The 24984-nt window shown below is 33.1% G+C and overlaps 1 protein-coding gene across 1 annotated transcript; it reads right to left on the reverse strand.

The window, feature by feature from the left end:
- Positions 1 to 10363: 10363 nt before the first annotated feature.
- On the reverse strand, positions 10364 to 23202 carry LOC138706619 (uncharacterized). The gene is made up of 5 exons (XM_069836138.1): positions 23145 to 23202; positions 18376 to 18442; positions 17643 to 17676; positions 11252 to 11401; positions 10364 to 10692 (listed from the first exon to the last, which is right to left on the reverse strand). The coding sequence occupies exons 2-5, from the start codon at positions 18424 to 18426 to the stop codon at positions 10535 to 10537; spliced, it is 393 nt and encodes a 130-aa protein (XP_069692239.1). The 5' UTR covers positions 18427 to 18442; positions 23145 to 23202; the 3' UTR covers positions 10364 to 10534.
- Positions 23203 to 24984: the final 1782 nt, after the last annotated feature.

Below are 24984 nucleotides of genomic sequence, written 5' to 3' on the forward strand. Positions count from 1 at the left end.
AGAGACTAACTGACAAGGTATCATACCATGGCGCCACCTATGCGGTATAGTGCACCACAACGCCACTATGCGCTCAGTATTAGAACTTAATGACTGTACCACGTATTATGCAAACATAAGAAATGTTTCAATTTCAGACAATAAAATCACAAATTTAAATTTCTGCAGTACTTTACCAATTCATTTTCGTATGTTATTACATGTACACATGAAGGAACCAAGTGAAGAAACACTCAATCCTTTTAAAGATCATTCCTGAAAGTGAATTTTTCTACTTTTGACATTTTGGCAGATTTCATCGAAAAGCTATGTTACTTGTTCTGTCACCCACTTGTATATTAATAGCCTAGAATCCGTTTTTCTCCATTAATTTCTGCAAAATATTTTAGCGTTTACAGTATTTGTTAAAAAATACAGGTCTACTATTGAAGTTATAGTACTATTGTACAGGGACTTCATTTTATTTTTACTTGCATTTTTATTGTACCAGCATTTCTGAATGTACTTCACTCTCACCCCTTCACTAATGTCCTTGCTCCCGTCAGACACACAAACTTGCGGCCGCTGTTGCATTCGAAGTCTTCAAGCAGTGAAGTAAACACTGCAGTGTATAGTGTGTTTCATAAATATGATTGCGTTTTCTATAGAAGAAAGAACCTATATTAATAATATCGTACTAAAAAATTATATTCAAGAAACGTTAAATTTAATTTCAGAGAATATGCTTCAAAATGTTTTTAATAATATGCGTAAAGAATTGAAGCCTGCATTGTAATGAACAGCAACCATTTTCAGTAACTTGTTTAAAAATTCAGATTAGCTTATTTTGAATTGAGGTGGCTAGAAGCAAAGGAATGCTAGTGACATTTGTAATAACATGAGTTAAGTGCATCCAGTGTAAGCAAAAGTATCTAAAATTTTAGTGGCAAAGGGATATTTTAATCGCATCACACATTAAAATTTAAATAAAAATTTCACCGATTTTACGAAAGCTTAAATATTTAAACCCCATTTTCTCAAAAGTAACAAGTGCACTTACAGCCCTTTACTTATGAGCCCCTCAATTTAAATGCACTCTCTATATTGTATGTTGACATCAATAATTAATATGCTAGATAAAGTAGACATTACATGACGAACATAGCCGCCTGAAAAGTTGAGTTTTTGAAAAAAGAAAATGTTACTACTCTACTGTATTTTGATAAATTCCGTAAAAGTGATGATCAAACTGAAAATCGTAATATCGTATTTCCCTACAACATAAATGGATATACTACTTTTCTCTCCTCCTATACCTAGTAAAATGATTTGTTTACATATTGCACTAGTAACATCAAACTCCTGTAATGGAAGGGGGCAACAGTGTTGCCGAGTATAGCCAGGTTAATGTTAAAAATGCTGGTAAAAATAAAGTGATGTCCCTGTATTACAGCAACACATTAAATATTGTAATATGACATATAGGGCAAAGTTCCGCATCCGGATGTTTGTTGTTATATCATGCGGAGCTCTGCCCCACACGGCAGGCTACAGAACTCGAGCAAGTGCGGTCATTCAGGTAAGGAGTTGTGACACTTCGAACTCCGCATTATGATCGTCACATACAATGAAATATATCACTGTAAAAGAAATGTAGTTCATATTAATATTTTAACGTCTATTACTACTAATGCATCCTCTGAGGAGTTTAGTGCTGAGTGGAATGCGGTTCCGACTAGTCTAGCGCGGTACTGGAGTGGGAGGGAACAGTGACAGCAGCAGTCTGGAAGGAAGTACAATCATACTGAAAACATTCGCCCAATTTACGAGAGCAGTATGCCTATTAGTTTTCTAACGTATTTCTGGCGAGATAGAGATACAACCATTCGTACTTACGCGTTCAGAGAAGGAAATTATTGTAGAAAATTTTATTCATTTATTTAGGCCTATTTATTTATTTATTTATTTATTTAAGGCCATCACACTACCAGATATACAAATACAATAAAATAAACAGAAAGAAAAATCATAATACAACTACAACAATGTAAATGAAAAGAAGAATCATACTATAAAATTGAGTGATTAGTAGAATTGAATTAAATGTGTAAAGTAATCAATTTAAACATACTGTACTGCTGAATTCACTTGAGAAGTAAAACTACTTGATTTGTATTTTAAGATATCACCAACAAATGATTTTCGCATGCCATTGTAGGAATATGTTTTTCACGATACCAATCACACATATTCTAAAATTCCAATAGAATAAAACCAAAAACTTTTCCACAGCATGTTTCCTTAAAAATGACTTGTAACAGTGAAATAATTAACATGAGTAATTCATATAATATTAACATAGCTAACATCAGGGAGATGTTTGAGCAAAAATTGCAACAATATATTTAATACTAGCCGTACCCGTGCGCTCCGCTGCACCTGTTAGAAATAAATATAAAGTAATTACATAATTAAAATAGGATATTTATTAGAGGGAACATTCGTGTTTGATAGAAGGATAAATCGTTTAATATGCCACTTAATTTAAATTGCATCCAAATAATTAAAATGCGATCATTTTGGTCCAGAGACACTCATTTGGTGCAATGACAATTTCTTTAACTTGTTTATAATTTTTATTACATGCAACCATAGTTTAATGAAGATTGACATAATTTAGATTTAATGTGTATACTTTATTTTACTTGTTATAGGTTTCCATTGAATTATGGTAATAATATAATTTTAACCCTTTTTTTCTACGTATTCAGTAAATGGCGCTTGGCCCACTATGGTTGTGAACCCTTCAAATAACTTAAGTTATAATATTACATATTATATTATATTATATTATATTATATTATATTATATTATATTATATTATATTATATTATATTATATTATATTATATTATATTATATTATATTATATTATATTATATCATAAGTTACTGTAATAACATTATAGCATTATGTCCATCTAGAGAAACTACACTTTCCAATGGTGAAATAATATTTAATAATACAAATAGGTTAATTTAGCTTCCGATATTACTTCATACAAACACAGAAACATTCTCTGTAGGCTATCTTTCATAGCTTTCGATTGTTGCTGTCCAAGGCCCCTTATAGACGAAGTCATTTGTTTTTTATTTCATTATACGGCCTTAGATGGCAGTTATTTTAATTTTAAAACTCATTTATCTCATTAAATATCAGTCCTATCAAACATTTTCAAGGAATAAAACTTATGACAAATTATTTGTAAAGAAACTTTTGTTATGTAACATTTTTCACAAAAATCAATAATAAGCGAGATATTTCGATTTTTTAATTCAGGCCCCCTTATAACCCCCCTATTAAATAATGTATTTTGAATGCCATATAGTCTAAAATCTAAGTTACAACGAACATAATTTATATTGCAATTTTCTTCGAAATCCGTTCATCCATTATCGCGTGAAAAGGTAAAAAACATAGAGACAGACACACAGACAGACAGACATACATACAAACAAAAATAAAAAAAAAGCGATTTTCGGTTTCAGGGTGGTTAATTATATGTTAGAACCAATTATTTTTGGAAAATCGAAAATTACCAGAAAAAATTCGGGTACAGATTTATTATTATTATTATTATTATTATTATTATTATTATTATTATATTATTATTATTATATTATTATCATTATCATTATTATCATTATTATTATTATTATTATTATTATTATTATTATTATTATTATTATTATAGATATTAATAACAAAACCATATAGGCCTAGGTAAACAATATGTATATGAAATATTCACACACTACTACAAACTGAAGACTGCATATTTTTGGACGATTAATACTTCCCACTCCGCTCGGCTCGGCTTGGCTGCAGCAACAAAAGAATCTACCTTCAATCCCCCGTACCGATGACAAGAATATCTCGGGTCCCAGCGCTAAACTGTCGGAGGAAGACAGAAATATATAAGTCCAATACTATAATCAGAATAGTGAAAAACTGAAAATAACTTATTATTTCCAGTACATTAGACGGAGAAACACCAAATTTTGTATAAACACAGCTTCTAATATGGCAGACGTTACCTCAACAATGCAGTAACCTGGAGATTGAGGGAAACAAAATATTTAGGCTAGGATCTTCACCTCATGCTGATCTTTAGCTCCGGTTACTATACTTTCGAGTTACATCATCCCCTCTATTTAGTTCGTAGATTTCCTGGTTACGTCTATGTACGTCACCACTGTACATACTAGGTAATTGGTTCAGATGCCAGATGTAGCAAACAACATTTTTCTTCCAAATCAAATAATATTAATGTTATCTATCTTTGGGATGTTCAACGCCTAACAACTGCGGAAATGAGATTTCTAAGGAGGACTGCGGACTACAGCTTGCTTCACCACAAAAGGAATGAACTAATTACAAACGAATTGAAAATTACACCTATTTGTGAACATCTCAACCACTATAGACAAAAACGGCTTAACCATGTCAATAGAATGGACCGTTCCAGACTCCCAAGACAAATTCTCCGTACATACCACATTGAAGACGATCTTTGGGACGCACCCTGAAAAGATGGACGGAGACCGTAACAGGCCACTACGCCTAACACCTGCATGGATGATGATGATGATCTATCTTTGGTAGGACCCAATTTTCGGATTCATAAGTTAGAAATGATATTATTCATAGAACATCTTGTTATTCCTCATCTTTTACAATATCCACCTCGCGGCAATGGAATTAGTATTAGGGGCTGCAAGACAACAAACACCTTTAAGAACAGCTTAAAAGATAACCTTATTAGCATTTCACTCCAATCATACTGATTTAAAATATTACTGACTATACTGTTGCTTTTTTCTTTAGACATCATCCTGATTGTGCTGCATTCTCAAAATTGTCTCATAATAATCTCTTTCTATTATCTAATATCGTTTGAATTATATTAACATTCTATGTATTTTAGCTTAATTCTGCTACACAGTTTATTTCAGTGTTTAACTAATAGTTCATAGTATTTTGTTGATTAATTCATAAATAACTCTTGTATACATGTAACTCTCACCTAAATCAAACTGTTGAATTCTTTGTAAGTTCATGCATATGTATATCCACTTTTTGCTGGTTGAGTGGAAGAGAAGGCCTTACGGCCTTAACTCTGCCAGCTAAAATAAATCATTATTATTATTATTATTATTATTATTATTATTATTATTATTATTATTATTATTATTAATGGTTATGAAATATTCTGTGTTATCAGTAAACTCTCTTTTAACTGTTATATAATTGAAGAGTTTAAAATGGTTCCCGTGCATTTTTCCCAATCTGTAATTCCCACTGACTATTTTTCCCAGTATCTTTTTCCCAAACTGCAACTTCCGAAGACTTAACTTCCCAATTCTTAAATTTGTTACTTTTCCCGAGAGTCATTTGCATTTCCATTCCCAAAAAAATTCAAACAATATATAATTTTCCGGAATTCATTCCCAACAACGCAGGAGCACATTCGATGACAGGCCGAAGTTTAAGTCTGAGTTACGGCGGAGGTCGTTTAATAATTGGTGTCGTCTTCCACAAAAAGGCAAAGGAGTGGTAACTTACAGTGAAGATCCAAAAAACAACTCTTGGATTAGTAATAGAAGAGGGATATCATCCTCAGAGTGGACCAATGTCATAAAGATGTCCACAAACATCGCAGCAGTACGATCGCTGCCAGGTCGTTCCTTTCAAGATCAAAAGTGTCGTCATCCAGGATGCAGCGAAGTAGAAACCCTTGGACATGTTTTGGGTTATTGCCCTAAAGGAGAACTACTGAGGAACAATCGCCACCATAAAGTGAGAACTCCATTGCAACCACTCTTCAGAAGGCAAAGTGGGAGATTTACGAAGAAGTGCACTGCTTGGCTGAGAATGGGTCAACGAGAAGAGCAGACTTATAGCCATCGATCGCTGGAATCAAAGAAGCCTCATTCTTGACCCCACTGTCCGTTTTGAGAAGGATGATCAACAAGCCAATAACGTTAACGATGAAAAAAAGTCTATTTGCAATCCATGTATTCCTCACTTCAGAGAGATACGAAATGAATATTAATACATGGGAAGTGAAAGGACTTCTTTTTGGCGCTAGGGGAACTTCATTTAAGTTAACCAAAACCATTCTTCTTTATCTTAAATTTTCTAATGAGGACATTAACAAAATTTGTCTAATGGTATTGAGAGATTCATTATTCATTTTACACACTCACTTGTATAATGCTATGTAATTTTTTTTTCCACTTCATTTTATCACTCTTCAATGTATTTTCATCTCATGTTTGTCCGAAATCAAATTGTACTTTATTTTTAAATTTATCATTGGTCCGTTTTCTCTCCGCAATCATATTGTATTTTCATTTAACCTCTGCTTGTATTCTGGATCCTAGTGGTCAGCCGTAGATTTCGGCCAGATGTCCAAAATTGTGGAATTTGTGTAGAAATGAAACATGATCAGTTACAAAGAGAAGTTGTAGCCAATGGATCTTAAATAATCCAGAGTTCTGTTATCTTCTTCGCATTGATTGTAATCAAGCACAATATTTCTTATTATTTCGTTCGTACAAACTCACTTTTGCTTAGGCTTCACTTTAACAGACAGACCCAGTGACAGTTGAGCGACGGATGTTTCGGTGTCTAGGCTACCTGTTCCTTTTGAAACTCACCAGCTAGTGTCATCTTATAATAGTTTGGGATTTCCCCTAAATCTTCTAAATTAATTGATTCTGTAGGCAGTTCCCTTCTCCTAACACAGCGTAAATATTTCTTGAGATTCTCTCGATCTGGGAGTTGGTTTACATGTCCGATTCAACTTTTGGATCTTCTGTACGAAGATTTTGTTCAGGAGGCATTTCTAGATGTTCAGTTGCAATACTTTTCATTCGTTGAGCCACTAATTCTGCATTGACCTTTTCTTGGTCTGGAGCATGAGAATGAATACTTTCTTTCAGTTTAGTAATTTTTCTTCAACCCCTTGTGTAATTGCAGTAACTCTGCATTCTTTCTTCGAGAGCAATACCCGTAATCTTTGTCATTTTTATGTCTCTCCTACTGTATAGTATATGTGTCCATTAAGTAGTATTTTTTTTCCTCCTGCAGGTGAAATTATAATTTGTGCCATAATTATATTATACTGGAATTTTGTGTTACACTACACCTAAATAGCATTACCATGGGCACTCAATATCTAGGCTACTTGGCAAAAATGGATTTGTAGAAATGGCCATTGGGAAAATTTAATTGTGGGAATATTACATTTGAAAAATTATCCTTGGTGCAAATGTTTTGGGAGAAGTGGTGATTGGGATAATTTAATAGTGGGAATATTAGATTTGAAAACTTGGTACATATGTTTTGGGAGAAGAGGTCATTGGGATAATTTCATAGTGGGAATATTAGATTTGAAACCTTGGTACAAATGTTTTGGGAGAAGTGGTCATTGGGATAATTTAACACTGGGAATATTACATTTGAAAAATTATCCTTGGTGCAAATGTTTTGGGAGAAGTGGTGATTGGGATAATTTAATAGTGGGAATATTAGATTTGAAAACTTGGTACATATGTTTTGGGAGAAGTGGTCATTGGGATAATTTAATAGTGGAAATATAGGATTTGAAAAATTGTCCTTGGTAAAAATATTTTGGGAGAAGTGGTCATTGGGATAATTTAACAGTGGAAATATTAGATTTGAAAAATTGTCCTTGGTACAAATGTTTTGGGAGAAGTAGTCATTGGGATAATTTAGTAGTGGGAATATTAGATTTGAAAAAATGGGCTTGGTACAAATGTTTTGGGAGAAGTGGTCATTGCGATAATGTAAGAGTGGGAATATTAGATTTGAAAAATTGTCCTTGGTACAAATGTTTTGGGAGAAGTGGTCATTGGAATAATGTAATAATGGGAATATTAGATTTGAAAAATTGTCCTTGGTACAAATGTTTTGGGAGAAGTGGTCATTGGGATAATTTAATAGTGGGAATATTTGATTTGAAAAATTGTCCTTGGTACAAATGTTTTGGGAGAAGTGGTCACTGGGATAATTTAATATTGGGAATAATAGATTTGAAAAATTGTCCTTGGTACAAATGTTTTGGGAGAAGTGGTCATTGGGATAATTTAATAGTGGGAATATTTGATTTGAAAAATTGTCCTTGGTACAAATGTTTTGGGAGAAGTGGTCACTGGGATAATTTAATATTGGGAATAATAGATTTCAAAAATTTTCCTTGGTAGGCTTAAAAATGTTTTGGGAGAAGTGGTCTTTGGGATAATGTAATAGTGGGAACATTAGATTTGAAAAATTGTCCTTGGTAAAAATGTTTTGGGAGAAGTGTTCATTGGGATAATTTAATAGTGGGAATATTAGATTTGAAAATTTTTCCTTGGTACAAATGTTTTGGGAGAAGTTGTCATTGGGATAATTTATTAGTGGGAATATTCGATTTGAAAAATTGTCCTTGGTACAAATGTTTTGGGAGAAGTGGTCATTGGGATAATTTAATAGTGGGAATATTAGATTTGAAAAATTGTCCTTGGTACAAATCTTTTGGGAGAATGGTCATTGGGATAATTCAATAGTGGGAATATTAGATTTGAAAAATTGTCCTTCGTACAAATGTTTTGGGAGAAGTGGTCATTGGGATAATTTAATAGTGGGAATAATAGATTTGAAAAAAAAATGGCCTTGCTACAAATGTTTTGGGAGAAGTGGTCATTTGGATAATTTAATAGTGGGAATATTAGAGTTGAAAAATTGTCCTTGGTACAAATGTTTTGGGAGAAGTGGTCATTGGGATAATTTAATAGTGGGAATATTAGATTTGAAAAATTGTCCTTGGTACAAATGTTTTGGGAGAAGTGGTCACTGGGATAATTTATTAGTGGGAATATTAGATTGGAAAAATTGTTCTTGGTACAAATGTTTTGGGAGAAGTGGTCATTGGGATTATTTAATAGTGGGAATATTAGATTTGAAAAATTGTCCTTGGTACAAATGTTTTGGGAGAAATTGTCATTGGGATAATTTAATAGTGGGGATAATAGATTGGGAAATTTGCCCTTGGCACAAATGTTCTGGAAAAAGTGGTCATTGGAATAATGCATAACTGGAACTGTGAGATTGGGAAGAATAGTTTTGGGGAAACTGTCAGGAAACAGTTTAAATATATAATGGACTAAGTAACGAAAATAATTTTTGGAGAAAAAAGAGCTTTTTCTAGGAAACACATATTTATTCACACAATGTGCCTGTCAAAAGTTTATTAAAGTAATCCGAATTTTACATATTTATCATGTTATTTTTAAATTTTACTCATTCTAAATCTTGGAAAATATGATCAAAATTGAACAGCATGAAACATCTTCGTGCTGCAAGAATACGAAATATACCGCAGTGAGCTATATTGCACTAAGTACGAATGAAACAAAGTGAATGAACATGAATATGAAAAGTTTCTAATGTGGCAGACGTTACCTCAACAATGCAGACATCTTGTTCGTTAACAGAAAACCACAATTTAAGTCACACAGAGTTTGTGTGCACTCAATGTTGGTTGCTTGAATGTTGTCAGTCCACTTCGAGGTCTGTGGATATAGCGTGAAAAATTGGATCGGTGTCTGGTAGAGTTCCCGGGTAGTTCAGTTGGTAGAACGTTGGTACGTTTAACCAAAGATTCCGGGTTCGATACCCGGCCCCGGAACAATTTTTCCCTCGAAATTATTCAAATCAAATTTATACCTAAAAGCTTGATTTGAATAATACACGTAACTGTTCGTTAACAGAAGACCACAATTTGAGTCACACAGAGTTAGTGTTCACTCAATGTTTGTTGCTTGACTGTTGTCAGCCCACTTTGAGGTCTGTGGATATAGAGGGAAAAATTGGATCGCTGTCTGGTAGAGTTCCCGGGTAGCTCACTTGGTAAAGCTTTGTTTGTATATGACTAACAATACTGTGAAAGTTTTGCATTATCTGTATCTGTAAATTTCGTTATTAGTTTCGGAAATGTTTTTTTTAACTGTTACTGGATGCATTATTAACTGCACACCTGGTAAAATAGCTGCTTTAATTAATGTGTTTTATTTAACATAATGTAAACGTGAACTGTGATTATCACTTTCACTAGGGTGATTTGCGTACAACCCTTCTTCATTCTTGGCATCAATACCAGAATGCTCACCGGCCACCACTGCTTATCCGGTTATTTATACATAATTTTATAAGAGTTTTTCCAGTTATTTCATGCAATGATGGACAATAAAACACATACCACTTTTAAGACTTCATTTATTAGTAGTTTACAACATATTCAAGTAAAAAAAGCCTTCTAATAAAACCGATGCAAAATCTACAACCGTAAGTGAATTAAATTATCAAATTACTAGAGGTTTAGTATCGAATATAAACTGTGAAATGACGATAACAAAAACAAGAAGGAAGTTCCCGCTCTGAGAAAAATGATTAAATATTCGATTAGCCCTTGTTCTAATGCAGGCATCTCAATCCCTGTTCAATATATGTGCAAATTCCTTGTATATTTCCAAAACTTCCCTTCCTTCAGCACTGAATTTCTTCATTTCATCCATAAGAGGTACAGTCAGATTATGAAATACAAACAGGTGATCAGACATCCCTTTCGAAGCTGTGGCATTATTACCTGAAAGAATTAAAGTTTATTGTAAAAATGGTAGTAATTATAGAGTAAAATAATTAATTTTGCAGTAGTGTGTAATCTGATACGTTATATTTATTGCATTGCTCTGATGTAGAGAAAATTATCTGAATTTAATGAATTTTATTCCTTAATTGATTTTACTGTACATGTGGTCTTCTCAATCAAGTATGAGGTTAACTTGTGTTTTTGGTATTTCTACTATATTAGCAATACATACTTTATGTATTACAAGAATGTCTCAAGTTTTGTACACATTATTTAAATGACGTGATATGGTGAAAAATTATCATACATTTAGGACCCCGTATAATCTTATATTATTTATCTTTCAACTTTTACACCAAAATTAATCATTCACACATGCTCGTGATAGTTTTATCCGTAAATTTATAATTTTTTTTTTATCTTTGTTTGTTTAGTCAACTGTCCGAGGACATGTCTGGACCCTAACCATAACACAACTAGGCCAGGAAATAATGGGGTGGGGTAACCAGTTTCTATTCCCCATGGTTTGATAATAATTTTTTTTTCAAATATTTACCTTTGACACCTTCAACAGACTCCAGCATATGTTTTAGAATTTCACGCCCTTTGGTTGCTGTCTTAATTAGGTCATTTCCAATTTTTTCACCCCAATCTGGAAATTTCTTACTAATAGCATGAATTTCCTGTAGTTTTTCTTCATTGGTTTCTGAAAATATAAATTTGTACCTTATTCATTATATGCAGTTCGCGATAGTACAAATTCGGCATAAAATATATTAGAATGTATCTTAAAGGAAGCACAAATTTTACTTATGTTACACATACATACATATTTATAGTTCTGCTATAGTGTAGGTAATCAAATGACTGATGCTTAAAAACACATGTTACTAATTTCAATAAAATCTATGTCGTCTACTAAAATGATTTGTTATTATAGACAATAAAGCAATAATATTTTAAAATAAGAATGCATTTGTAGATTTCGTACATTTACTCCCATTATACCTACAGCAAGGCAGATTTTATTTACAATAATGAATATAACCATTCGTCATTTCAATATCTAATATTTCCTCAGAACAAAAAGTTTTCACAATAAGTTTAAAGCTACTTCCTCTTACCTTTCCGGCCGTCAGCGATGAAGATTTTTTTTAGTTGTACTGAACAGAACAACTGATTTAGAGTACAGAACAAATCCGCACTCGCTTAGGTCACAAATCGAGCTCCTTGTATTGTCTCTCAATTTCACAGGTGAGAAAAAATCTACTGAAAAAATTTCCAGGAGCCTTCTATGTGGAACAAGTTCATTTACTTTCCTTATATTCACGAATCGAGTCCCTTAGATTTACTGTTCTTCATAGGAAGCAATGCTAAAATTTTCATAGTGCATAAAAATCCATTACCCTCTAAAAGATCTTTGACATCGAATCCAAGCGGTAACTTGATGTCTGTTAAAGCAACAAGGTTCTCCATTTTAAAGAGACAATCAATATTGCACGGCATATGTCATATTTTAAAAGCTTTGTGTGATAGGTCAACATAGCATGAACGATTCACGGAGTATTTTCAGCAGGATTACTCCACAGCTCATACTGCTGACAATAAGACATCCATGACGGAGTTTCGTCGAGCGTTCGGGAAGGCAAACAGCGGCAGTAACATGTGGGTCTTACCGCTAGTGGGCCGATTTCCTGTACATCACATCTACGTTCAGTGATACTCTCTCTACTATATTCATATCACACTTTCTTTAAAGAACAAATGCTAGGAAGTAATTAAATGGCATGCTGACAAAATATTCCTCAAAGTTCGACAAACGTATTTACTCACAGCAAATTTGGAAGTGAAGAAATGAACCATTTTCACTAGAAAGAGCCAAAAATAGTATTGAATGTTGATAATAGGCCTATTGCGTATTTATATTTAAAGGTAAATGCTGGGTAACTTTCGGTGCTGGACCCCGGACTCCTTTCACCGTCAGTATCACCTTCATCCCATTCAGACGCTAAATAACCTAAGCTGTTGATAAAGCGTCCTAAAATAACCTTTTAATATAAATAAAAAAGAAGCCCAACATATAATACGATCATAGCACAAGTTAACTTTTTCTTACGTCTATTGTGTAGGCTAATTTTATTATGAAATATATTATTTGGTGGTAACTAATAAATAATTTCGTCTAATAGTCCATAAGCAAAAAATGAACAGAATTGTATTTGAAATGGTTCGGCACAACATCTAAGTAATTCATTAAATATATCTAAATGCATTTCTGTTTAACTCTTTCTGATCTGAATTTATGGAAGATACCATGGGGGAAAAAAAACAACCATAATAAAATCTGGTCAAGGAACTGGCGGGTGTTCCATTCTATCGGTAAAGAACGAAACTACTTCTGAGGATACCAAATGGAATCATAAGGCAAATCATATGAGTCAGATATTACAGAAATGTTAGTGATTCCAAATGGACTCAATTTCAACTTTCGTCGCGTCGCGATCTCCGTTGTGACGTCATGAAATTCTGATTTCTATTAAACCATAATTTATATAATGTCGTGTCGCGTCATTGTAAACGATGCATCATTCGTGCGGAAAGGGTTAATACGAGGCGCATCCAGAAAGTAAGTTTCTCTATTAAAAAAAACACACACTTTCAGGAAAACATTTATTGACAACAGGTACAGCAATGTTTCAGCTATTTTTCAACATAGCCATCATCAGAATTGAGACACTTGTCGTGTCGTGGGATCAACTTTTGTATCCCTCTGTCGTAGAACTCTGCCGCCTGTGAATGGATCCAGCGTGTGACAAACGTCTTCAGCTCTTCGTCGTTGCCAAAACGCTCACCGGAGGACAGGAATTTCTTGAGGTGCAAGAAAACGTGAAAATCGCTGGGAGCAAGATCAGAACTGTAGGTTGGATGATCAAACAACTCCCAGCAAATTCCGTCAAAACAGCTGCTGTGCGCCGAGCCGTATGTGGACGAGCATTGTCATGGAGGAGCACAACACCTGCAGTAAGCATTCCACGCCTCTTGTTTTGAATGGCACGTCGCAATTTTCGCAGTGTTTCACAGTAACGGTCAGCGTTCACTGTTTCACCTCTTGGAAGGAAGTCAATGAGCAGAATGCCCTTCCTGTCCCAGAACACCGTGCACATCACTTTCCGTACCGACAGCGTCTGTTTGAATTTCGTCCTGACCGGAGATCCACTATGCCGCCAATGCATTGACTGCTGCTTGGTTTCCGGGATGAAGTGCGAAATCCAAGTCTCATCGCCCGTGACGATCCTGTCGAGGAACTCGTCGGCGTCATCGTGATACCGTTGCAGAAATGTCAGTGCTGCTCCTAAACGTTGCATTTTGGGTGTCAGGTTTTTCGGCACCCACCTGGCACAAACTTTTTTGAACAGCAGGTGCTTAGTGACAATCTCATGCAAGAAGGATCGCGATATCTGCGGAAAATGGCTGCTCAGCTCCGTAATCGTGAAGCGACGGTTCTCCATGATGCACTGCTGCACCAGCTCAACACGATCACTGCGCTCTTCATCATGGACACTTTGACGACCTTCGGAAAACTGCCTACACCAGCGACGCACCATCTGCTTACTCATGATGTTCGGCCCATAGACCTGACGGAGCTGCCGATGAATTTCAATTGGCGCAATGCTTTGTGCATTAAAGAACTTTATCACCGACCGAACCTCGCAGGCGGCGGGCGGTAGAAGGAATAAGAGCTTCCATTTCGGACCACTGCTGCCACGCTACTGGCACCAGGCGGGACCTGTCCGACTGGCATATGATTGATACGTCATAGATCTGCTACGCATGCGCAATTGACACTTCTAATTACGTTTACTTTCAAGGGGGAAAAATCGAGAAACTTACTTTCTGGATGCGCCTCGTAATTAGGTACTAATTTAACTAATGACTCTGGTATAGTCGGAGGCACCGATTTTGGCAGATGACCTCCATGACATTTCCAGTAGGCGAGCCAATATTGTTTGTGTAAGCTGCGAGAATGAGATGCGATAACATTCTGAATCGTTCATATTTTCATAACAGCAGCTCATATCAATTATCCTTATTATGAAACACACCACGGTACAGTCCTACTCAAAGAATACCTTTAATAAATGTAAATGACTTTCGTTCGCAATGATTTTACAATACGTCTCCTACATTTTCTAAATTAAATTAATTCTTAATTAAAAGGAAAAAGCATTGCATTGCGCATATATATATATATATATAATCCTACCCTTACCAGATCAATATACAAGATCTATCCAGTAATAATCTAAGGATCATCTACTGGTGGTGCGACAATTCAAGTTAATAAAATTACGATTCTTCTTAAGAATCAAAATATAATTTGGTTAATTGGGTAAAATTGCATGCTGCGGAAGTTAGATTTATATAAGAGTATAATAAATAGGGTTGTAATGGATAATACAAGGGCAATAATTTCTTCACACGCACATTGGGAATAGAACAGAGAAGAAAGTATTTTAAAATATTCGAAATCGTACAAAATATCGGAGAAACCAATTTTCCCTGCACAAATTGCACCGATTGAAAAATATAATTACCATTCACAATAAATATTGTATTATATGGATTCTAAAAAGTTGTTTATTAATCTAGAGGTATTGGCTGATGAATATATTAAATTCCAGCACAACAGTCATTCAGAATATGTAGAAATTACACTTTGGATTTTACTAAATGTATAGGCCTACTATCAAAAGGTGTTAAATACCCCCTTAAATACTGTACATGTGTTACCTGTGCGATATCCGATGTTTAATTTTTTAAAATATAATTCATAGTACTGAAACTGCCATATTGAATTCGCAAAAATTGTATTATTCGTAATTTTCGTCTCGAAAACCCCTAAGATATCTAATTTAATTTTTCACCCATTTTTGTCCCACTCCACCACTTTAGGGACAAAGCCGGACTAAATAATACCTTATTCGTATTCTGTGATCGCAAAGATCCCCAGATATCGACTTTCATCGAGATCAGATGACATGAGATTTCTCACTCCCTTCTGCCTTTTCATCAGTACCTTAGGATATGGTATTTAAAAAATCTAAGAATGTTTAACCAATATTGTAGAGAGTAACCTTTATTTTAAATGTTACGTCTCTATTTAAATATAGTTTAGTGAATTTTTAAAATCGTCGACTTCTTTCTCTCTCCTCTCTACTCGGAAGTAAAAAAAAAACTGAAGTTATTTCAAGGGAGTAGCCTACATGAAATTGAATTTTTCTACTTTCCTTATACATTTTAGAAACAATTCTGAGAAATGAGATGAATAGTCTAACCCAATTTTATGAGTGAATCTTTGTTTTAAATTTAAAGGCTGCATGTCTGCTGGTTAAAAAAAATAAATCGGTATAATTATTTTGATCATTACTGCCTCCCATTTTCCATCCCTAATCATATACTTTGTCTTTTCGGGATTTAGTACCAAGCCTATCGCTTTATTTGCTTCAAGTAAAATTTCCGTGTTTTCCCTAATCGTTTGTGGAGTGTTTCCTAACATATTCACGTCATCCGCATAGACAAAAAGCTGATGTAACCCGTTCAATTCCAAACCCTCTCTGTTATCCTGAATTTTCCTAATGGCATATTCTAGAGCGAAGTTAAAAGTAAAGGTGATAGTGCATCTCCTTGCTTTAGCCCGCAGTGAATTCGAAAAGCATCAGATAGAAACTGGCCTATACGGACTCTGCTGTAAGTTTCATTGAAACACATTTTAATTAATCGAACAAGTTTCTTGAGAATACCAAAGACACATATAGACTACTGTAATATTTGTTTAGTTTTTGGAGGTGACTGTGCAAAGTTCAATAGAATACTCGGGCGTGCATGTTTACTCTTATGTCCTACCCATTCCACTGCGACAGAGATAACAGCCGATCTTGCAGTGGTGAGGATTCGCTCTCCAGTTCACATTAAGAAAATCCATCTGCCAAAATCCCTGGCGCTACCTATATTTCTTCTGTTAGCTACTCTTAATATCCAGGTTATTTAGAAACAAAAAAATGTTATCATATAATTATAATGAAGGATTTCAGTATTCCCAAATATATTTTACAAGCTGTGGGCCTACTTCCAGTTGCTTTGGGAAAAAGTCTCAGTGACTTTCTTGTCTTTGAAATATTTATCGGTTATAAGATTTCCATTGACAGTATAGCCCTATACTAATTATTGATTTTTAGTATAATAGAATATAGTACACATTACTTATATCGGGTGGAAGTGAAATAACTTTGCAAATTGAATTGGACGCTAGGGTACACTTACATAAAAAACATACATTACGTTCTGTGATTAAATACACGGTTAATTAGAAAATTAAATTTGAAGTTTCACCGGTCGGCAACATCGCCGCTAACACACACTACTCGTGATACAGATGTACGAAGTTAACGAACTTGGTATCCCGGTAAGTGAACTGCTCTCTGTCTCGACGTTGTAACTTGCTCACATCGTGCAGTGGCTTGCAATTAGAGGCTCTTTTAAAATTAATTTATACTCGAAAACCGTCCGCGCTACTGAAATACTGCAGAGGGATAAATTATTCTTCCTTAGGTTTTCTACCGATATGGACAAAAATCACGAACCTACTCGCAATAGTTACCGAATAAGAGGTTATTAAACATTTATTCCACCAATATGATATTATATTTTTTTGTTACACACAACATGAACTATTCGCTCTGAAACGTTATTTCTCTTCCATCTTGTATTTGTGATTATTTATCTATTAACGTACCGGTATGCAGTAGTTGATGTAATTCATGAAATAGTGTATTTAATGACTGAGATATTTTGAAATGAGTTTGGGAAATCAACAAACTAGATTCTTTAGTTTCGTTACACTTATTCTATCGCTCATCGACAAGAAAAAGAAATTTCACGTAACTTACTTTCAGTCGCATTCTTCTGCGCCAAGATATTATCCTGAAAAGGAAATATATTGAAAAATGAAATAAGGAATGTAAGATTGTGTTTGTAACTTAACACAACATTAATGTTGTTATCTACGACTTTTCCGTACTAATAAAATTTAATTTTTTTTTTAATTTTCTAATGTATTGAGTTTTTTCTGTGTTTTAATGTGTGTTGCTTTGAGGTTAAAATTTCCAAACTAAAGTATATAGGATATAGGTTAACCAAAACTACATTATTCTGCAGTATTTTACATTCGTCTTGAGATACCCTGTGTAAGGAATATAGAAATCTAATTCAAAATCAAAATCTAGTGTTATTACATGTTTTTAAAATGGATTTGAGGGAGGTGGGATATGATGATAGAGAGTGGATTAATCTTGCGCAGGATAGGGACTGTTGGCGGGCTTATATGTGGGCTGCAATGAACCTGCGGGTTTCTTAAATGCCATTTGTAAGTAAGTAAGTTATTTCATGTTTTAATACTGGTATTGAATGCGCGTGATGACAGTATCTATGGATTTGAAATAAAATTGTTTTTAAATGTAGAAATACATCCCTGACGTACATTATAAATCCTTTCCGCAATTTTGCAACTACTTGCATAATGACGCGCAGTCTTCTGCAATGAATACTTTCTAGGGATTCGCTAAAATATTTTGCTCCTAACAACAAATGTTATTTATATTGTAAGTGTAATTTGATACTTACCTTTAAACAAGCAAACGTAAGTAGACTCAAGAACAAAATTCTGTAAATCATCTTGGATTCTTTTTGCCTAGAAGTGAAACAGTACAAATTACAGTAAAATTATTGTTAATATTAATATTGCTATTATTATTTTTATTATTATTGTGGAAGGATACTATTGCATCCCCTACGTTTTACGGATGGTTAGGTAGTTATAGCACAAGAGGATGAAGATGCAAATTACTTGTGCAGCCAGTCACCAAAGGAATATGATATAGCAATGCGAAGTAAAAATTAATTTAGAAAGAAAAACTCAGTATTTTAAGTGATTTATTACATATTGGTGGGGAAAAGTAAAATGAAAAACCATTATTCACACTATAGGAAATTCAATTCTGAAAGGCAAGAAACATGAAACTTGTAAAATGCTAAAATAATTAATAATGGGAGAAATGTGATTGATGTGTTTAATGGATCTATATATTCATATGCGGATGATACAGTAGTTATTTTCAGTGGTTTTTTAGGCAAGAAGCATATAGAAATCCTAATATAGGTGCTAATATTGTTAAAAAATGGCTTAATTCCAACTTCCTTTCTTTAAATATATCTAAATCAACTTTAGTTCCTTTTTCGTTAACAGCTGCCAATGTTCAAAATTTAAAATTTAGCGATGAATATACACTAATAATACACAGTGAAAATTGTTTAGATCCCAAAAGTTGTAAATGTCCGCCATTGAAAGAAGCCACGTATGTCAAATATCTGGGTATCATTATTGATCAGAATTTAAAATGGGCTCATCACATTACTTATCTTTGTAAGAGGCTTCGTAAAACAATTTATAAATTCGTTAATCTTCGATGCTACTTACCCATTAGAGTTCTGCGAAATGTTTATTTGGCCATTATTCAGTCTATCATTCAATATGGTATAAATGTTTGGGGTGGAAGTACAAAAATTAATCTTAGTCCGTTAAATATACTACAAAAACGAATGATTAAAATTTGTTTGAAGAAACGTTTCGATTATCCAACTAAATTAATTTATTCTGAATTTAATGTATTTAATATTGAACAAATTTATAAGTATACGCTGTTAAAATTTTATCATAAAAATCGTAATAAGTTTGTATTGCAGACACATAATTATGACACAAGACGAAATATTAATTCAACATTAGTAGAACCTAAATGTCTCGCATCTGCTAGTCTAAAGTATAGCATTAATTTTGGCCCTCGGTTGTACAATGCTTTAACTAAATTACACCCAGAACTTCTAACATGAAACCCACTAACATATAACAAGAAAATTAGAAACGTGTCAATATCTTCAACTTGATTAAATAAATTTATAGCCTATGTGTATGAATTAATCAACCTATATTTTATTTGTATTCTATAATTTTGAAATATGTAGTCCTACTTTTCACGTGTGATATTATTCATCTCTAGTGTTAATATTATGTTATACTAGTGGCTTGTGCAGCAAATACTGCTGCAAACTAAGTTCGTTAGACGTTCAAATAAAAATTTTTCAGATTTATTTTCAATGAAGAATACTTGTCTTTTTGATAGTTATTTGCTTCCATAATAATGAAACATACTCCCTCTGAATGGATTTTTTAGGCCAAATGCTTTTTCTTGAACCTATCCAACGTCAGTTTTTTAGTTTCAACGCGAAAACGCAAGTATCAATGTCATGACGATAGCAGTAGCTATTTCAGGTCATTGTGGATTGTAGGCAAAAGTTAAAAAAATATCAGGTTTGCTAAGCTTTCGAACAATAGCATTTTCGTATAGCTGCTGCATGTAGAACTTGAAATGTAGAGCGTAAAATCATTTTATCCTACTAAGAGATCGTGCTGAAATGATCTGGAGACTACAAAATTTTCTAGGCCTCTTATTTTATCAGTAAGTAATACTTTTTGATCTTTCCTTAGGAACTGTGATTTTTGCGGCTCTCTCGAGCCAATACTGAAGACAATGACACATATCAATATCTACACTACACCGCCATTAAATATATAGAAAAAACCCAACCCCTCTGGGTTAATAAGTATAAAAATATTTGATTTTTAATAACAATATTATTATCTTACTTAAGTTTTGTAGTTATATATAGCAGCCACTCAGTAAATTATAGGAATGAAGGTCTAAATTAAAATATTATCTACATTCACTTACATAACCACAAAACGTTTCATTTTCATGTCATCAATATAGCATCAATATTATGTACGATTAATGAAAAATAGATGCATCACGATATTAACTACAATAATATTTAATTTCTAATGGTAATAATGTCATCAAACCACCTCAAGTTTCGTAGATTTGAATATCCAATACACAGCTGTACTCAGAAAATTATACACTGCAGAATCAGTTTTTAATAACAAATTGAATTGAGCTCTAAATATGTCGGCAATCCTGCAGGTCATGGCCTTCGTGTAATAGCCTATTGTTTATTGTAGTGTGTGTTTTGTTCTGAAATTCAATCAAGTCGGCCGTGATTGAATAAAATTAGTTCTCAAAACTGACAACAGGTGGATTTTGGAAAATAGAAAAATTATGTAGGAAAATTGACATTTCACTGAAAACTACTACTTTTCCGAAAAACTTTGGAAGCCAGGCATGAAAATGAGGGGTCACTCATTAAAATCCGTTCAGCCGTTTTCCCGTAATTTCCATTACCAGTTCAAATTATATATATAGATAGATAATTCCATTGCTGCTGTAATTTAAATTTTAGTTCTTATTTCATTTTACTTATTTATTTTTATTATTATTTTTTTATTTTCTATATTTCTCATATTAATATTGTATTATATAATTTCTGTAACTGTAATTTTAATTCTATTTCCTATTTTATTTTATTTTATATTCTCTTATAGGCCTATTAATATTATATCTGAACTGCGACCGAACACGAGCGCTGCTCATTCGGTCTCAGATTTTGTTAATACTACTGTATCTCCTGTTTTATATTGTTTGTATTATTTTATTTCTATTTCTCTTGTTTGTTTGTAATTATATTCTTCTGTATATTTAAATTGAAATAAATAAAATAACAAAAAATAAAAATTCAGTCCATCACCAGTACGAAAAAAAGTTATATTACATTCCATATTATACAACAAAATATTTTACGAATAGGTGACCTGGACAATGAACAATGATTTCTCCAGTCGTGATCTCAGCCTCTTTTTGTCTCATAAATTGCTTCTTTTCCATAGTAAGCTTCATTTTATTCTCTTTAATTCTTCATTATTTTTTCAAGATTTAAACACAAAGATGTTTGTTATAAAGTGAGCCATTAAGTCGTGAATGAAATGAATCGAAACTGTTGCTAGTGCGATTTTTGCAGCTGCAAATTCAGCCCAAATAGTGTGGAGAAAATATTGCATGTGTCAAAATGTAGGCATCGAAGATTGTGATCCCAATACGCATAAAGTCAATTTTTGTGAAAGGACTGGACTAGTTTTCTTTTTCATCCTCTGGACCATGGGCTGAGTGAGTTTCCAAGTGACATGCACAACACAAACTTCTAGAGAAGGATTGGCGTTGTTTTGGAAGAAAACAGGCTTAAAATATGATAAAAGTCTCAAATATAATCATGTACTGTATATGTATAAATCATAAAATTTACCAAATGAACTAAGCGTGTTTTGAGATCACATTCTTGAATTAAACATTCTCATCCGTGGGTAGAACAGATATGAAATCTTCCATCAAATGACTTCTGTGGATTCAAAAATGAAATCCAAAAAAATGGTAGTAATACTTATATTAAGCAATTACAACACTTTTCAAAGTGCAACCAGGTATAACACACAGAACGATTTTACAGATCCATTTCAAAATATTGGGACCCATTTTACGTTTCTATTTCATTTTAATGGGACCCATTTTGCACATTAGTGAAGGGGCACATTCGGACCCAATTTACCTAGCTACCAACTATCAGGAAGCCACGCTGAACGTGAACTTTTTAATTTGATCTAATGAACATTTCTACGGAGTTCAAATAAAATTCCCTAAAACGGCATCAGGACTGAGTTTTGAAACGTTTACAACTTTAATACGATTTCTTATATTTTTAAACTGTTTGCTAGATGCATTAAGAATAAGTTGTGTGCAAATTTTCAGCAGAATTGGACTACTAATTTCGTAGTTAATTTTATTTCTATTATACAAATTAGAGATATAGTCGAAATGTTTCAGATGCATTACCTTTCAATATTGTAAGTTCATATTTTTCCATGCGGATCCTCTTTCACTGGCAATATATTAATGTTGAGAAATTAATGATATCTCGGTTAGTTTAGGCACAATACATTTTTGAAAATCAGACATCTATTTGTTCGTATTTATAATTTACATATTCCCAACCTCAAATTTTTAACATACTCAAAAATTCTCAACGTTTTCTCTCAGATAATTTATACATGGACACGTACGAATATAGTTTCATTGAATTTTGTGAAAATTGCATACTACTGGATCATTATGAACTTATAAAAATGCGGTCTGGAATGGTAAAGACAAATTTGTGAAAGTGGATGCATTAATCACTTATGGAGCAGGCCTATATAAAAATCGCTCCTGGATTTCAAAGAAGATGTAAACGTGAAAATTCTCTTACTGTCATTCCTAAGTGCTTATTTTCGTACAAAAAAATAGGCAACATATTGTTTCACTGTTCAAAATATCTTAATACGTTACGAAGTAACGCAATATCTACTATTTAAAATATATTACAACTGGAAAGGTTCTGTTTATACTTACAGAACTGTAATATGCCAGAAAGTTTTGTGATTCTTCACAGTCAGTCTGTTAACTTCGTTCTCCAGAGGTACTGAATATGACTCGCAATTATATATATATATATATATATATATATATATATATGCTATTTTTTCATATACTTCAAGTACTTATCAAAAGAGCGAATTGTTTACGAACTTGTCACAAAATTAATAATGTGCAAACCACGATACAGCATAACAGCGAGTATCGAGAAAAACATAGTAAATTTAATATTATCTATCTTGTGTCCTTGTAAGAGGTTTCTCAATGAAGAATTATAAATGTCTACTTTAAACATGCTTGTGACTAATGTCATTCATTGATATGTCGTGCCACTTAGGCCACTAATTTTAATTTGACTATTTCGTTTTTATGACGCCATTCTATTTTCGCCTAGTGAAGTGTATTTGAAATTTGAATTCCAACCAATTGGTAATATAACCTAATTGGAGGATATAAAATTTATATTACGTGACTGAAGCTGAACAATTAATAGAAATGTCGTATCTTTGAAATGATATTATAGTAGATGATTTTCATAAGAGAGTTTAAGGGAAGTTCCTTCCTATCGCATGCAGAATAATGGTAAAAACAGCCTATCTTCAAGTAGTCGTAAATGTAATACTAAATATCAGAGCTCTTCCATTTTTAGTAATGTGTGTATACACATTAAGCTTCAAAATAATAAAGTAATGGTTTCTTCAAAGTAAATCTCTCCCCTTAAAATTTTTTTTAATTTAAGGGGAGAGGATGGTATTTTTTTTAACTTTTTTCCTATTTGGTGTAAAATATTAATTGTTTGTATGTAGAGAGCTCATAACTGTGGCAACTTAACCAAATGAAAATATTTTGAAAAAAAAATTTTGGGGGCCCAAATTTGAAAAAAATATACCCAATGCAGGATTGCACTAAAACCGATATATCTAAACCGTTTTTAAAGTTAGATTCAAATAGGTTTTTGCAATGTATTTGCAAAAGCATGTTCTACAAACTGTCTGTAACAGAATTTTGATAATAGTGCCTACGTATGTAAAATAAACAATTCAAATTTAATAACAATTTTCTGATTTCCTTTCTTGCAAACAAACGGACGTATTTTTAAAATGAAATCAATTAACAAAATTCTGTTACAGAGAAAAGTTTCATAATAGTCTAAAGAATGTGTGTTCTAAATTCCATGCATGTATCTTTAATAATTCAGAAATTATATCCATTTTTGTCTGGCAATGGTAGCAAAAAAATGAAGTTACTGGAAACCGATAAAAGCGGGCGTGTGATTTAAAAATCCATAGGGCAGGAAGTTTAAAAATGACGTCTCAACATCCGATAAGGGCACAAATACCCACAAAATGTTATGCAATATATTCCACACATATCAAAGGGTATTTTAAAGAAAAAAAAATTTTGAAAATATAATTTACCGGAAACAACAATAAAAGGGGGCGAGTGATTTAAAAATCCATAACGCAGGAAGTTTAAAAATGGCGACTCAACATCCGATAAGGGCACAAATATTCACAAAATGTTATGCTATGCATTCCACACATATCACAGGGTATTTTAAAGATTTTTTTTTTTAATTTACCCATTTTTCACCAAAAAATACCATCCTCTCCCCTTAAAGTGAATGTTTGAAAAAAATGTAGGGTAAAGGTTGGTAATATTTGATAGTTGTTTTTTTAGAATTCATTACAATTTTACTGAGCGAGACGAAGATCAGTTTTTGGCGTAAACGTATTAAGGGGATGTTCGTGGACAAGTTCCTGCACAAAACCGGTCCTTCTCTCGCTCAGTAAAATTGTAATAAATTCTCAAAAAG

Source organism: Periplaneta americana, chromosome 1, assembly GCF_040183065.1.
Source record: "Periplaneta americana isolate PAMFEO1 chromosome 1, P.americana_PAMFEO1_priV1, whole genome shotgun sequence".
Lineage (NCBI taxonomy): Eukaryota > Metazoa > Arthropoda > Insecta > Blattodea > Blattidae > Periplaneta > Periplaneta americana.

Bases quoted from the DNA above. Each gene is read 5' to 3' on its own strand.
- LOC138706619 (XM_069836138.1), bottom strand. From the start codon at position 18,426: ATGATTTACAGAATTTTGTTCTTGAGTCTACTTACGTTTGCTTGTTTA. The intron at 11,402-17,642 runs GTAAGTTACGTG...TTATATTTTCAG, and splicing joins GCAGAAGAATGCGACTGAAA to AAACCAATGAAGAAAAACTA. The intron at 10,693-11,251 runs GTAAATATTTGA...TAATTCTTTCAG, and splicing joins GTCTGTTGAAGGTGTCAAAG to GTAATAATGCCACAGCTTCG.